The 15101-nt window shown below is 39.3% G+C and overlaps 1 protein-coding gene across 1 annotated transcript in view; it reads left to right on the forward strand.

The window, feature by feature from the left end:
• Positions 1–15031, forward strand: part of CUL1 (cullin 1) — a 60514-nt gene extending 45483 nt beyond the window's left edge. Inside the window, exons 9-22 of the mRNA XM_066628043.1 lie at positions 676–806; positions 2493–2600; positions 2686–2792; positions 4668–4716; positions 5104–5235; positions 7582–7699; positions 8248–8324; positions 9389–9520; positions 11112–11204; positions 11656–11703; positions 11797–11879; positions 12466–12571; positions 13553–13666; positions 14500–15031. Of these exons, the coding sequence (XP_066484140.1) occupies positions 676–806; positions 2493–2600; positions 2686–2792; positions 4668–4716; positions 5104–5235; positions 7582–7699; positions 8248–8324; positions 9389–9520; positions 11112–11204; positions 11656–11703; positions 11797–11879; positions 12466–12571; positions 13553–13666; positions 14500–14580 (1379 nt within the window). The 3' untranslated portion in view covers positions 14581–15031. The remainder of the gene's footprint in view (positions 1–675; positions 807–2492; positions 2601–2685; positions 2793–4667; positions 4717–5103; positions 5236–7581; positions 7700–8247; positions 8325–9388; positions 9521–11111; positions 11205–11655; positions 11704–11796; positions 11880–12465; positions 12572–13552; positions 13667–14499) is intronic.
• Positions 15032–15101: the final 70 nt, after the last annotated feature.

Below are 15101 nucleotides of genomic sequence, written 5' to 3' on the forward strand. Positions count from 1 at the left end.
TCTTTGAAGTTATTAACAATTATCAGCAAGATTAGATGCCTTTTAATTAAGGAGCATTACTGCTCCACCCAATAACAATAAAGTAAATGACCAAGAGAACCATCCAATGTCAGGCGGTTCTAAACATGCAATGGGCATGCATAATTAAAAGCCTCAGAGCCACAATATTACGTTGATTGCATTTTATTAATCAGTGTTATAAGAGTATTTCATTCTTCCAAACTTCAAAGTCTTTGTGTTTCAGACCAAAACTCTTCTGTGTGCAGGCATGGTTGTGAGCCTGCCCATTTTTTTTTACTCAAATCAGATTAATATTACAAGGCATGCAGTTGTGAAAATATGTTAACCCCAGTAGAGCAGTTATCGTACATCACTCCTTAAGTGATGTCATCAAATTAAAATTCCTTACCATAGAAACTGCTGAATACTTTCTATTTAAAACATGATTTTTATATCTTTGGATTGTAAATTGTAGTTTAATATTTAAGCAAAGGCTTTTTCATTGTACTTTGTCCTCTGGTGCAAAGGAGGTTGGGCCCACTCCTCTGGAGTTACAGTTGTTTGTCTTGTGCTTGTGTGGCTTATCTTCCGCACTAGTTCTCAGGGGAAGAATCAGAATGATGAGTGTGGAAATTAAATTGATAAAATCAAAGCATCTGTTTCCTTTTCTTCTAGATCTGGGACGCATGTATAATCTTGTGTCTCGAATCCAGGATGGCCTTGGGGAGCTGAAAAAACTTTTGGAAACACATATTCATAATCAAGGTTTAGCTGCCATTGAAAAATGTGGAGAAGCTGCTTTAAATGCAAGTATCTTTTCAAAAGTATTTTTTTGTAGAATACTTTACCCATTTTTGCCCAGTCCACAGATGCACACATTTGGTCCCTATTACATATATGCAGTGTTGGGCAGAAATGGCTTAATATTATCACTGTGCTTACTGTATATGTACCTCATTCCACATTCATAATGGTTTGATTAAATGCGGTTGAGAGAGCTGCCATTAAGTTTGCAAAAGGGTAGAATACTACAGTATAATAACTAGACATGTCTTTCACAGCATGAATGTCAGAGTTATTTAAGAGATTTCACAGTTCTGTCCCGAATTGGGAGTCCCAGCACACACCCAGGTGGAGAGTTAGAATGGGTTTGCAGTCATTTTTGTTTTGTTTTGTTAGGGCCCTTGTTTAAAAGAACATTTAAAGTAACCCTGTTAAATGACAACTATGATTGTCATGCTTCAGGGAATCACTTTATGAAAATCCCACTATGGAGCATTCAGAAGCATTTATTTTCAAGGGATCTTTGAAGGGGCTGTTTGAAAAGGGGATGACAAAATAACTGCATTCCAAAGTTCATAGTAACTTTACATACTCATTTAAAACTAGTTTTTGTAATGTATGCAGCTCAATTATTCGTGCTAACTTAAGCCTGAGCAATTAATGCAATGGGAAGAATAATGCATGGACACTTTTTTACTGCAAAGAGAAGGGACAGGTATCAATCTTACCCATAGCTGTTGAAAATGTCCCACAATTGTAAGATCATAAAATTGGAAGCCAAGTATTACATAATATTGATGGGACCAGTGGAGATGGAGTTGTGCGAGAACTGCTCCTTGTCCTGTTTGGCAATATAAATTTTTTTAGTGATGTTGGATATTTTTGGAAATTGTTATCCTTAATGGTAGCTGCCAGATTATTTTGCAGGGATGAAAAAAGCAAATAGAACATTGTTGATTACACAGGTCTACAAAATTGAGGGTCATAAAAGTTTTCCCCAAACTTTATGGTGGTTTGATATGAATTTGGGGTGCTGATTCCAAAAATGGCATCCGTTTTGCTTATCACGTCTAGTTTTGGAGATAAAGTATAGCCTGATTGGTGAATGGTTCAAGCAACTTCCTCATGAGGAAGCCACTAATGAGGCTATACTACAAAACTAGACGTGATAGGGCAAAATGGATGCTATTTTTGGAATCAGCATCCCAAACATACCTAGGAATTGGTGTAATGTTTAAGGAAGCAAAATGTATGCTGGCCTGTGTTATCTAATTAAGATTAGGTTTCTATGATTAAAATGATAGATTTTGTACATACCAAATGGAAATTTGTTTTTGTGGAAATGAGCCTCATGTGGTGATATTCAAAATTCAATTTGATTTTCCTTCATTAATCTTATGTAGTAATTAGTTGTTTAAAAGGAAGGGTTGCTAAAGTATCATTTGTTTGCAATTATTAAATTGCAAGAGACAATAATAAAAGGCTATTGAATATTCAACTATGATGGAATGCACTCCTCTTTGTTTTTGTAGGGGTTGAGGGTATTGTATTTTCCCTTCGTAAGGACATGTTACAATGCGGATGAAGTAATGAAATGATTTTCTGTTAAAAGAAATGCAATGACTCTGTTTTTAAAATAACAAGGTTTGAACTCGTACATTTGAATTACAGACACAATCCACTTTTTTAACTATCACTTGAACTTCTAGGATCCAAAAATGTATGTACAAACAGTGTTGGACGTTCATAAGAAATACAATGCATTGGTCATGTCTGCTTTCAACAATGATGCTGGCTTTGTGGCTGCACTAGACAAGGTAAATAGATTTAAACTCTGTAATCACCATTAACATTATTAATTTTGGAACCTTTGAAAGTTTCACAATTTTGTTTGTTTTGCAGGCTTGTGGTCGATTTATAAATAACAATGCAGTGACAAAAATGGCACAGTCATCCAGTAAATCTCCAGAACTGTTGGCACGGTATTGTGACTCTTTGCTAAAGAAAAGGTGTGTGTCCCTGGGGATGCTGTGGTCTCCAATAAACTAGTTTTCTAGAATGTTTGTTTCAAATTTTATTATGAAATAAAGCTCTATTTCAGCTTTTGATCAAAGAGTTTTTGAACACACTTCTAATAGCTGAAAAAAAGTCATCTGTGCCTAGTAGGTACAGATGAAAAAAGTCAATGTACCTAGTAGGTACATTCAAATCAGTATCATGTATGACAAAATACAGTGGTGTTGCCCAGTGGTGTCACTTATAATCACTGTGAGCTAGAGAAGAGCTATTATGAAAATATGAGACTTTTTTTTCTTGGCTGCCTTCTTGGGTTTTGGTCTATCCAAGGAATGTTGTGAGTGTGTCCTTTAAATTAAATAGGCCAATTCAGGAAGACTCCATATCCACGGATACTTCATCTGCAGATTCAGTTATCCATGGAATGGGTCCATGCCTCTCCGGATGGGTGGGCCTCCCAATGACTTATAAGGCATTAAAAAGTCACTTCCTGTTTCACGGAAAAACTGGAAGTAACTTTTTTCACCTCTAGGGCTCAGTCTAGCCCATGAGGCCGCAGTGGTACCCCTGCAGAAGCAGGGGTACGCCTGTGTATAGAGAGGCTTTTTTCTTAAATTGGTAGGGATATAAGATACCAAAACAGAAGGACCTCAGCCTTCATTAATAATAATAATAATAATAATAATAATAATAATAATATACAGTATTTATATACTGCCTTTCTTGGTCTTTATTCAAGGCGGTTTACATAGGCAGGCTTATTAAATCCATGCAGGGATTTTTACAAATTGAAAGAAGGTTCTTTCTTTCAAGAACCACTACATTCAAGATGTTACACTCCGATCTGGTTTAACATTCTGGCCTCCGTCCTCCCACGCTCCGAGCAGATGGAACAGCTCAGCTTGCCAGCTGCTTCAAGGTCGCACGGTGCCGGTGGCCTCGAACTGGCGACCTTGTGGATGTTAATCTTCAGGCAGATGGAGGCTCTACCCTCTAGACCAGACCTCCTGCCCAAGGAAGGAAGGAAGGATTAACAAGGAAGGATAACTTTATAAACCAACGTTTCTTTAACCGTGTATCCATGTCAGGAAGAGTTTCTTGTATAAGAATTCTTGCAGTCTCGATTTAGTTGGCAACAAGAGATGTTTTTACATAGTGATCCAATTGATTCAAAAGAGATAATTGTGGTTTTGTATGAATTTCAAACTGCAGCATGCTTCTAAGTATGTGCCTTATGTCCTGCAAAAACCTCTACGCTTAAGACATTTCGACAATATATGCTGAAGAGTGCCTTGAGTAGTTGGATACCTCAGCATTTATGCCAGGTTATATATCGGTCAACCGAACCAGAGTGTAATCCAATTTGTAAAGCATGTTGCAACAAGCAATCCTAACAGGATATTCACCTAATGGGAAGGATCCATTTACCACCCTGAGCTGCTTGGAAGAAGGAAGTGGGGGGGGGGGTAGAAATCTTTTAAATACTTTACTACATAACTTTTTCGAGTCTGTTGGACTAGGAGTTTTCCCCAGGATGTGTGAGTGAAATTGGCTGAGTGAGCTTGGTCATTTGCTTCTCACAGCAGTGAGGGGATATAACAGCCAGACATCTGTGCCCAGTCTCTGGAGAGACTTGACTGACTCCAAGAGTATTTACATTAACATGATGCTGCTAAAGTATTATAAACTGCCCTGTCTTTTAGGATAGAGTTGGTTGACTGACACATTGAACTAAAGGTAGTGTTTACTGCTCAAACAATGCTCAGATATATTCCACATTTGTTGTACTGAAATGCAAAGGATTATGAGTTGCAAATAGCATGTACATCTATTGAATTATAACCTACGCAATGCACTTTTGATTGCAGCTCAAAGAATCCCGAAGAAGCTGAGCTTGAAGACACACTCAATCAAGTGGTAAGGTCTTTGAATACAAAGTTGTCTTCTGTATTCAAGTAATTTAGTTTTTGGAGGCTGCTTTAAAGTAAAAATTGAAGGTTGTGGATGGAAGAAAAATCCTAAATGTTAAGTCTTAACAATTAGGCCCAAGCTAATTTCCCCCCCTTGGATACATGAAAGTGAGCTGCACTGGTTTATAGATGTTCTTGATTACTTAAATCTAGACTGCCATGCATTCTGAATTATGCTGAAAACGGGATATCCCCTTCTTAAAAAGTTCTGTGGAATTAAATACCTGCCTATTTTATTGGAGGAAAAGTTGTGATTTCCTGTGAGTGCAAGCTGCTTTAGAATACCGCTTGGTTTAAACAAACTCAAATATTACAAATGCATGTTTTTTTGTAGATGGTTGTCTTCAAGTATATTGAAGACAAAGATGTATTTCAAAAATTCTATGCCAAAATGTTGGCCAAGCGACTTGTACACCAGAACAGTGCTAGTGATGATGCAGAGGCAAGCATGATCTCCAAATTGAAGGTAAGTTGTCTTCAATCTGTTCTTAATTTCAGCTACCATGCTGTTACATAATGGTGCTAAAATGCATAAACTTTTAGTGTGTTGATTGAAAACATCTGCCTGAAAGAATGAACTTCTTTGAGGTACCAAGATTTTTACACCATGTCTTGTGAGAATGGGATAACTGTAAACTATTTCTCTGCTCACTATCAGCCTCCAAACTCAAGCAAACGAAACGACTCCCTAATGTCCCTCAGTGAAATGAATGTATGTGTGTGCAGGTGTGAATGACCAAAGCTAATACCTAAATTTAACTTGGTCTCTCCAGACAGAAACACTTGACTACCCTATTCTGCAAACTTCATCACACAGCAATATCACACCGTACCATTCATCTGCAGCAGTGCCCGCACAGAACTGGAAACCTTTGCACACCCTTGCCAAGATTCATAGCAATTTGCACAGCTGCCTAATTCTGCTCATGATAGTTGCTGTACCCAAACAAGTTGCCAGTGGCTATGTGGTGGCATTTAAAAACCACAATAGGGCAGTACATTTATTAGAACAAGCTAAAATATCAAACAATAGTTAGCAAGCTTTCAGGTTCCTGAACTGTCCTCTCTTCAGGAAGGTTCTACATTTTTTGCTGCTGTGAGGGCTGCCACATTGTTTTTTACTTCTGGTCCCTCCTTGAAAGGGACCTTTGTGTTCTGAAAGGGATCTGTGTGCTGAGAAACAGATCAGAGTTCCTGTTAAAAATTTATATTTTCAAAGAAAATTAGAGACAAGCATGTTTTGTTGTCGTCCTAATAGCCCTTGGTGCAAGATATTTATCGTGAACCTTGCAGAGGCTAATCAAATTAAGTCCGTATAAAACCTTCTGCAGTTTATCTTAAGACTGCTTTCATATACAGCCTTAATTTGGGGCTTCCCTTCATGCCCAAGTGTTCCTTCCTTTTCTTCTCTTCCCGCAAGGTTTCTTAACATCCAGCCTGACAGTCTTCTAAAAACTCAGAAACTTGCTACTTCTTAGTTGGGCCTGATAAAGGTATTACTTGGACTTTGGAGATTTTATTTTCCCCTAAGGGACCCACTTGGCTACCTATGATTTTTTTAAAGCGACTGCTGAACCAGGAGATTAATTTTAGTTAGTCCTCTGCTTTGTTGCATGTAGTCTGATTTGGGATTATTCAGAGAAGTTAATCAGTTTTACAAATATAATCATATGAAGCTGCCATATACAGCATCAGGCCATTAGCCCCTCTAGCTCAGCAGTGTCTTAACTGGCCAAGGCTCTCAATTTTTTCAGCAGAGATTTTTCCTAGTTCTGCAACTTACAATCCTTTTAGCTGGACATGTCAAGGACTGAATGTAGGACCTTCTGCTTGCAAGCACATGTTTTTTCACCCTCATAAAGGATCCCCCTGAAATTTTTTAACTGACCTCCTGTTGGCAACCTTCAGTCTCGGAAGACTATGGTATCGCGCTCTGTATGGTGGTTCTGGCACAGCGTCTAGTGTGGCTGAAAAGGCCGATTCGGGAGTGACAATCCCTTCCACACTGGGAGCAAGTGTAGTGTGTCCCTGGTCTGTCTCCCTGGCTATGGGCCTTCCTTCTTTGCCTCTGCCTCAGACTGTTGGCCAAGTGTCTCTTCAAACTGGGAAAGGCCATGCTGCACAGCCTGCCTCCAAGCGGGCCGCTCAGAGGCCAGGGTTTCCCACCTGTTGAGGTCCACTCCTAAGGCCTTCAGATCCCTCTTGCAGATGTCCTTGTATTGCAGCTGTGGTCTACCTGTAGGGCGCTTTCCTTGCACGGTCAGGTGCTAACTGACCTATTTGCCCATAAAAGAAGAAACATACAGCACTGTTATCCATTTTATAAACGTTTATCCTGTTGGAGACCATTTTATGCACTGCAGGTGACCTGGCTAGTAATAATTAAAAGAAAAACTGAGTTTGTTGGATTGATGGTGCTTCTGTTGTGCAAGTTCTATGGGCAGAACTCGCAGAATATCATTTGGTCAGCATGTCTGAGAGCATTGGACCGTATCTATCTGCCTTTTGAGGGGACTGTTGTAGAATTTTGACTGAGGTGGCACACTTTTTGGAGTGGCATATGGCAGTCTGTATTTTGGTCCAATTATGACAGGAGAGCGGTGTTATAAGAAGCTGCTTGTCTTCAAATACATATTTAAAGACCTTCAGAGCCCTAACCCTTATTCTACTGGTCACTGAGCTGGTTTTTAAAGAGTGTGTACATAGCTTTTGTTTCCAAAGAGTCTGGAAGCTGTCTTGCAGTGGATTATCTGCTCCTTGACCTTCTCTCAAAATGCACATCTTCACAATTTTGTTCTATGATTAATTACAGCAAGCCTGTGGCTTTGAGTACACTTCAAAGCTGCAGAGGATGTTTCAAGATATTGGTGTAAGCAAGGACTTGAATGAACAATTTAAAAAGCACTTGTCCAACTCTGAGCCCTTAGATTGTAAGTAAAGTTAATGCAACTGTTTGTTTAAAATCTGACTTATTGCTGTTTGCCCCATTCTTATGTTTGTTTGTTATTTAAATCATTCATATTCCACCTTTCTGTGATGAAAACCAGCAGTTGATGAATCTGTGAAACAAGTGTTTTGTATTATGTATTTGAAAATCTGTTCTAGTGAAGTATCATTTAAGAGCCCAGGTAGTATGTAGTACCTTGCTTGGTCCGTCTGCCTGCCTGCCTGCCTGCATAATGGCAGAGGAACTGTTGTAAGTCAAGGAACTCATGTAGTTAATCCATACAAGACATATGGTACATAGGTGCACTAGCTGTACAGTGGGGAAAGTTCCAATTGCTAGTTGCTTTGATAGAGCAAGATCCTCCAGTTCTAAATGTGATCCATTAAACTTGAAACTTTATGAAATGCCCCATTTTTTAGCACTGAAAACAGAGTCCCCTTTCTTTTTTGCATTGATTCTGAAGTCATGTTCATATGGAGACTAAAATACTGAAATGATATCTTTAGCTAGCTAACTTTTTTTCTCTCCTAGTGGATTTCAGCATACAAGTGCTAAGCTCTGGATCCTGGCCCTTCCAAATGTCATGTGCATTTGCTCTCCCCTCAGAGGTGAGGCCCACCTTTTATCTTCACTTTCATTTTTGTTTCACTTTACAGGAAAATTGTACCCTTTTCATAGGGACCGGTGGCAAAAATTAAGTCAAGCTTATGATTGGCAAAGTTTTAAAAGGATGTTTTGGTTTCTGGGCTGCTTTGTACAAGATGTATAGAAAGCTTATTTTCCTCCCTTTTATCTACATGTACAGTTGAATGACCACTACTTAACAGTGTTTTCCTAGTCTGTTGAGTTAGATTATGCTGATGAAAAATAGTTTATAAATTAAATGCTTGAAAAGGTGAACTTGGCACATGACATGAAATAATACAATATGAAAGCGGAAGTTACACATTTTTGACTAGATGTAATTTGTTCACACATTTACAAATTTATTAACTTCCAGTCACTTTCCAGTGTTTTCAGATCATCAGTTTTCTAAGTGCAATAAGGTCTTCGGTATTAAGCAAGACTCGAATCCTTATAGTAGGGAAAAAAAAACATAGAGAAAAGGAAGCTTGCTTTTAGTCTGCCTTATTCTGCAAAATAAAAAAAATCAAACTTTTTTTTTACACTCTCACTGTCTGCTTTGGACATAGCAGGGGAGCTATACTGAATTCAAAAGCAGAAGCTTTTAAACCCCCTTTCCCCCCAGCATGTGAAGAAAAAAGAGAGGAGCTCATTGGAAGGACAGGCTCATTCACAATAATCTAAACCATGGTTTAGGTTATCTTCTGAACTGACTGAATGATTGTGCTGTTGTTGCACAGCTCCCATGAATTGTAGTTGTGACTAAGGGTGCAGTCCTAACCAACTTTCCAGCACTGGCATAGCTGTGCCAGTGGGGCATGTGCTGCAATCCACAGTTGGGGCATTGCCCTTATGTCAGTGCTGGAAAGTTGGTTAGGATTGCGACTTAACAGAACTTCCCTATTGAGTGTGTTTCCTCTTTTTCCTGGATATTCTCTTATGAGTGCACATCTTGATGCAGGATGGTTTATTTTATCAAAACTAGGTTGGTAGCTTGCACTTAAGGCCAGAACTGTGAATAACACTTTTTTATCTATAAAACATACAGCTAGAGCGAAGTTATCAGAGATTTACTGCCTTCTATGCTAGCCGCCATAGTGGAAGAAAATTGACCTGGTTGTACCAGCTATCCAAAGGAGAACTGGTTACCAATTGCTTCAAAAACAGATACACGTTACAGGTGAGGTTGCATTTGTTGACAAAAAGGTTTTACAAATAAAAGGTTAAGAAATATGCAATCTGCTGCTGCCGTTGGAGCTATATTTTGCATATGGGAAGGTAAGCAAGCTTCTTTCCCTCTCATAACAAATGTGGGGAGGCTGAAGTCTGTTTATCAAAGCTTTCAATGATAGCTTATCCCCTTCTCTCCATGCATTACTCTCCTTTAATGCACTTGGTAGGCCTAGATTATGAGCCATGTAGTAATGAGGATCCCTGAACATGCACATTAAATACAAATACTTATTGTAGACCATTAGGTAACCTTAATACAAGGGTGTTCATAAATCAAAATATTAACATATTAACTTCCCAATAGTATGTTTTGAAGGCTTTAAGAGGGCACAGAAAGGTTTTTACAAAATTAATTTGACAGTTAAAATGATCTTTCTTCCTTGGATCTTTTGAGAAAGTAGATGCTTTTAACATTATGTGTATGAAACACCAAGTAGGAAGGAGATACCTTGAATCTAGATCAGGGGTGTCCAAAGTTTTTGGCAGGAGGGCCACATCATCTCTCTGACACTGTGTTGGGGGCCGGAGGAAAAAAAGAATTCATTTACATTTAAAATTTGAATAAATTTACATGTGTGTTGGCATCCTTCGGTCGCGGAAGACTGGTGTCACGCTCTGAATGGTGGTTCTGGAACAGAGTGTCCTCTCCAGTGCGCGAAGCCTGGGTAAAGTAGGTATGGAGGATAGGCTGTTACCCATGCAGCAAATCCCCCCTCTCCACGTCGCTGAAATGGTCCAATGGAAAGGCAGAGGCCAATACGGTTGGTTTCAGCGGCATCGCAGGAGTTGCCAGAACGTGACTGTGTTCAGCCATGAACTGCCTCAGGGACTCCGGCTCCGGATTTTGCCTCGAGGTTGACTCCTGAAGCCTTTTCCATAACTGGATGTAGCCACAAGGCAGTGGAGGTTTGGCATCAGAGTTTTCCTTCTGTCAGATGAGCTGCCTTCCCAGGCTGACGAGTCCCATCTACCCGGTGGCTGTTTAGTCGCCTCTTATGACAAGTACAGCCAAACTGAGGGCCTATTCTTATCCCCAGCCCCCAGGGGAAATTTGAATAAATTTACATAAGTTTACATAAATGAATACATTAAAGATGAACTTATTTGAATGAATGAAGGTCTTGCAGTAGCTCAAGGACTATAAAAGGCCTTGCACAAAGCAAGGACAGCCTTTCCTTTGCTGCCACTGCTGCATCACAGACATGAAACAACAAGCAGTGGAGGGAGCCCTCATCCCACAGCTCATGCGAGAGGTCAAACAGTCATCCTCACACTGAGAGGAGATGGATCGGGCCAGTGTGGGCTCCAACAAATCTCTGGAGGGCCAGAGGCTAATTGGAGACTGGGGGCTCCCTGAGGGCCGCATTGAGAGGCCTCGAGGGCCGCAAGTGGCCCCAGGGCCGGGGTTTGGGCACCCCTGATCTAGATGGTGGGGTTTTGACATGGTTTCATTTGTGTTGCGTGTGAAAGCAATAAATTGCTTCTAACTTGTTTGAATTTGGGTTTTCATTCAAACACAATTATTTCCTTTCTTGAAGGCCTCTACATTCCAGATGGCAATTCTACTGCAGTACAATACAGAAGATGCCTACACTGTACAGCAGCTGACAGACAGCACTCAGATAAAAATGGTAAACTCTTGTCATCTGAAAAGCATGGTTTACACAATGTAATTATAAAATACAAATTACAAGGCCACAATGTTTAAAATGCTGCAGTTGGCTGAGATGCTACCAAATGCTTTCATTCACATTGCTGATTGGGTTATTTGTCACCTACGAGGTCTTGTTGGTGGCTATCATTGAGCCCATTGTAAAGCAGAGATCCACTGTATATGCAAATTTGCATAACATCTGTACATGCCACACTTTCGATTTTCTTGATGCTGATTTTGGGTTGTCAGTGCAGAATTTTTGTTTTTAAGATCTAACACCGGCAGACTTAGTAAACACAAATAATTAAATTTAATGCACTGCTGAAGCTTCCTGCTTGCTTCTCCATCTACTTATATTTTTTGAGATTGAAGAGTCATAACTGTATAACAGATAAGGACCATTTTTTTTTTTAATCTTTGGCTTTCAGGATATTTTGGCACAAGTTCTACAGATTTTGCTGAAGTCTAAGTTACTGGTAAGTCCTGTTGGGAAGGGGTTTTGTGTCTGTATGTGTGCACGCATACATTTTTTTTAAACATTGCCACTATTTTGCTTTTTGGTTTAACAGGTTTTGGAAGATGAAAACGCAAATGTTGATGAAGTGGAATTGAAACCTGATACCCTAATAAAACTCTATCTTGGTTATAAAAAGTAAGAAGCACCAACTAGTTCAAACTGCTAGCACATAATTGTAGCAGATTTCCGAATGTTCTTAGAAGCTGAGTAGAGGTGTAGAGATTATCTGAAAGGGACTTTGTCTATGCAATAGTTAATTATTATTTGTATTGGAGGGTTCCTGGAATACCCATTAAAACACAAACACTGTGCCTGTATATCACTAGCATGGCAAGCAAAACAACATTTAAATCTGTTTGGTGTAGGTGTATCTGCTAGTGCCACCATGGGGTGCAGTAGTGAATTGCTCCATTATTATTTGCCTATGCAATGTCTGTTTTTACTGCTAGATTGAAGATATGCAACAATTAAGTTTATTGTGTGTGCATTGCAAGTGAGCAATATGCGAGAATGAAGTAGAGAAGCTACCTTGTCAGCAGTTGAAAGTTTGAGTTCACAATGAAAGCTAGCAACATTGATTCAGAAGCAGAAACATTAAAGCAGGAATTGGTTTGAGAATGCCTTTTGCACACTACGCTTCCCTAAATAAATACAGTCTGTGAATATCTATAGCTTTCATTTGTGCTGCGAAGCTGACATTTCCTTAACTTTCTCCTGTCAGCAAAAAACTGAGGGTGAACATAAATGTGCCAATGAAGACTGAACAGAAACAGGAACAGGAAACGACACACAAGAATATAGAGGAAGACCGGAAACTACTGATCCAGGTGATTTTAGAATAAGTGGCTCATCTTATGAACATTTCTCAACAGTTCTTCCCCATGGCTGGCAGGATATCACATTTGCGCTGAAAGCCTTGGAATTTTTCAGCAGTAGTTACATTTTAGCAAAACATTAATGTTGGTAGTTAGCTGGAGGGGGGAAATAATTTGTTAAATTTCACAAGCCTCTGTGGGAAGAACCAGTAATAGCTAACACTATCTGCTGTGCCCTGGCAGTGACTTTTTCCAAAAGTGGACATGGCAACTTTCATAGACATAGAAGCTGAAATGAAAATGCCAAAGTTGGACCTTGGATAGCCCACTGTGGTCTACTCAGACCGGTTTTTGAAGGCCGAAGGCAAGAGTCTTTTGCTGCCAGCTGAGACTAAAAATACCTGGGATTGAACCTGGGACCTTCTATATGCCAAGAATGTGTGCTTCCAGTGAGCTGTGACTCTTCCTTTAAACGGATTGCCCACTTGAAGCAGATTGCACCTCTGTAAGGGAAGCTACAAGTAAGGTTTCCTGGTACATTCTCAATGCAGTTCTTCTGTAATCTAAGCCTAGTCTCTGTGCAGCAGCTATAGATGGGATCTCTCAGTCTGTTTATAGCTGCAAGATAAATTGTTCGTTGCTGTTGCAGGATTTCTAGCTGGAGCACTAAGCGTACAGAGCTGGCTTTCAGATTTGTATGCAATCATGACATTGAACTTGCTGTAAAAGATACAGCTATGTATTTCAAATACTAAGCTGAATTAGTTAAAATTGCATTTGGTTACTTATGGCATACTTTTTTGTTGAAAATTTTCTTTAGACAATCTATTAGTCCACTGTTACAGACATTTCTGGGTTATGCTCTCATTCTCCATTAAAGCAAGCAATCTGTATAATTCCAAGTGCTTGGCTGAAAATCCCTGGCAATCAGAGGCTGATTTGGGAAGATAGGGTATTGTATTCCTAAAGCTGTGGCTTTCTTTTGTATGTTAGGCTGCTATTGTAAGGATTATGAAGATGAGAAAAGTCCTAAAACACCAGCAATTGCTTGGAGAAGTACTCACACAGCTGTCATCAAGATTCAAACCACGAGTTCCAGTAATAAAGGTTTGTCTAAAGATAATTCCATCTATAGTTGGAAATGGAAGTTTTTTTCTCAGCTCTGCAAGTACAATAATATCTCGCATAATATGTCTTGGGGGCCTCTTCAGAGATAGAAAGGATATAAATACCTGGACAGATTATGGTACTTCCTTTAGCATTCATGCATTAGTCATCTGACAGCAATTCTAGCCCATGGAAAGAGTGCATTTTGGCAAGCATGGGGCCAATCAACATCAGTTTCCTATCTCGTTCATTGTTGAACTCCAATAGTGCTGTTTTACACAGTGCTTAGGTTCCCTGCATTGAGAGAGATTGCTGTACTATTGTGCATTGGAAGGAAGGCTGCTTAGCAATGAAGCTTCACTTTCATACAAGGAAATAGTTTAGCATAACTATATCCAAAACCAGGCTATATATTTTCAAACAGTCAAGTGCAGTTTTGTGTATACTATTCAGCACATCTCCCAAAATCAATGTTCATTTTTGAACCATAATCCCATTGGTAAAATCTCATTGGTAAAATCAAAATATTTGAATATCTCATAATCCCATTGGTAAAATCTGATCATGTAATATCTCTATTTTTTGCCTAACACTCAGATTCAGTCCTCCTCTGAGCACCCTTTCTGTGCTGCTCAGGAGCTGGAAGTATACTGGAGAAATGGAGCATTGCCTACCCATATTCCATCTCTGATCAATTTTATGCAGACTTTTGCTGGCCTAGCATGCCTCCTTTAACTTACATATTTGGGGCTTTTTAACGATGTAAGCTTGCATGAGTCACTGAGGAGCTGAGTTGTATAGAATATCAAGTCTTCCATGCTTTCCATTTTCAGAAATGTATTGACATTCTAATAGAGAAGGAATACTTGGAGCGTGTGGATGGTGAGAAGGACACCTACAGTTACTTGGCTTAACAGTTTTTAGCAGCTGTCTGACTGTGTGACATTCAGCAAATAGTTATGTGATTGAAAGAATGAGAACTGAACTTCATAGCAGCCAGCCTGTTGCCATTTGGACCTCCATTTTTATAATTGAGACCACAATTCCCATCAGCCAGTCTCGGAACTACATCAGACCTGCTCAGGATTGTTACGTTTCAAGTATGTAAATATGGATACCAACGCCATTTAACCTAATTTAAGAACAGAAAGGAATCCAAAACCTTCACTGGAGGGTTGCATGCTACTGCATTTAAATCAATATTGGCTATACAACAAATAGCTGTTGCCCCAAAGGCAGCACTTATACATGTTGGCAGCACTTTGAGAGTCTGATTTGGGCCCATGTGTAATCTGCTATGAAAAATCATTTGTATAGTGTGTTTCATTTTTTAATGTGTGATAAATAAAGAATTTAAAAAATTTCTGTACAAGTTGCATTTGGTTTTATTAAGTTCCATGAGTTACTTTTGTTAATGTAAATAAAAGGTATGATG

Source organism: Tiliqua scincoides, chromosome 5 (genome assembly GCF_035046505.1).
Source record: "Tiliqua scincoides isolate rTilSci1 chromosome 5, rTilSci1.hap2, whole genome shotgun sequence".
Taxonomy (NCBI): domain Eukaryota; kingdom Metazoa; phylum Chordata; class Lepidosauria; order Squamata; family Scincidae; genus Tiliqua; species Tiliqua scincoides.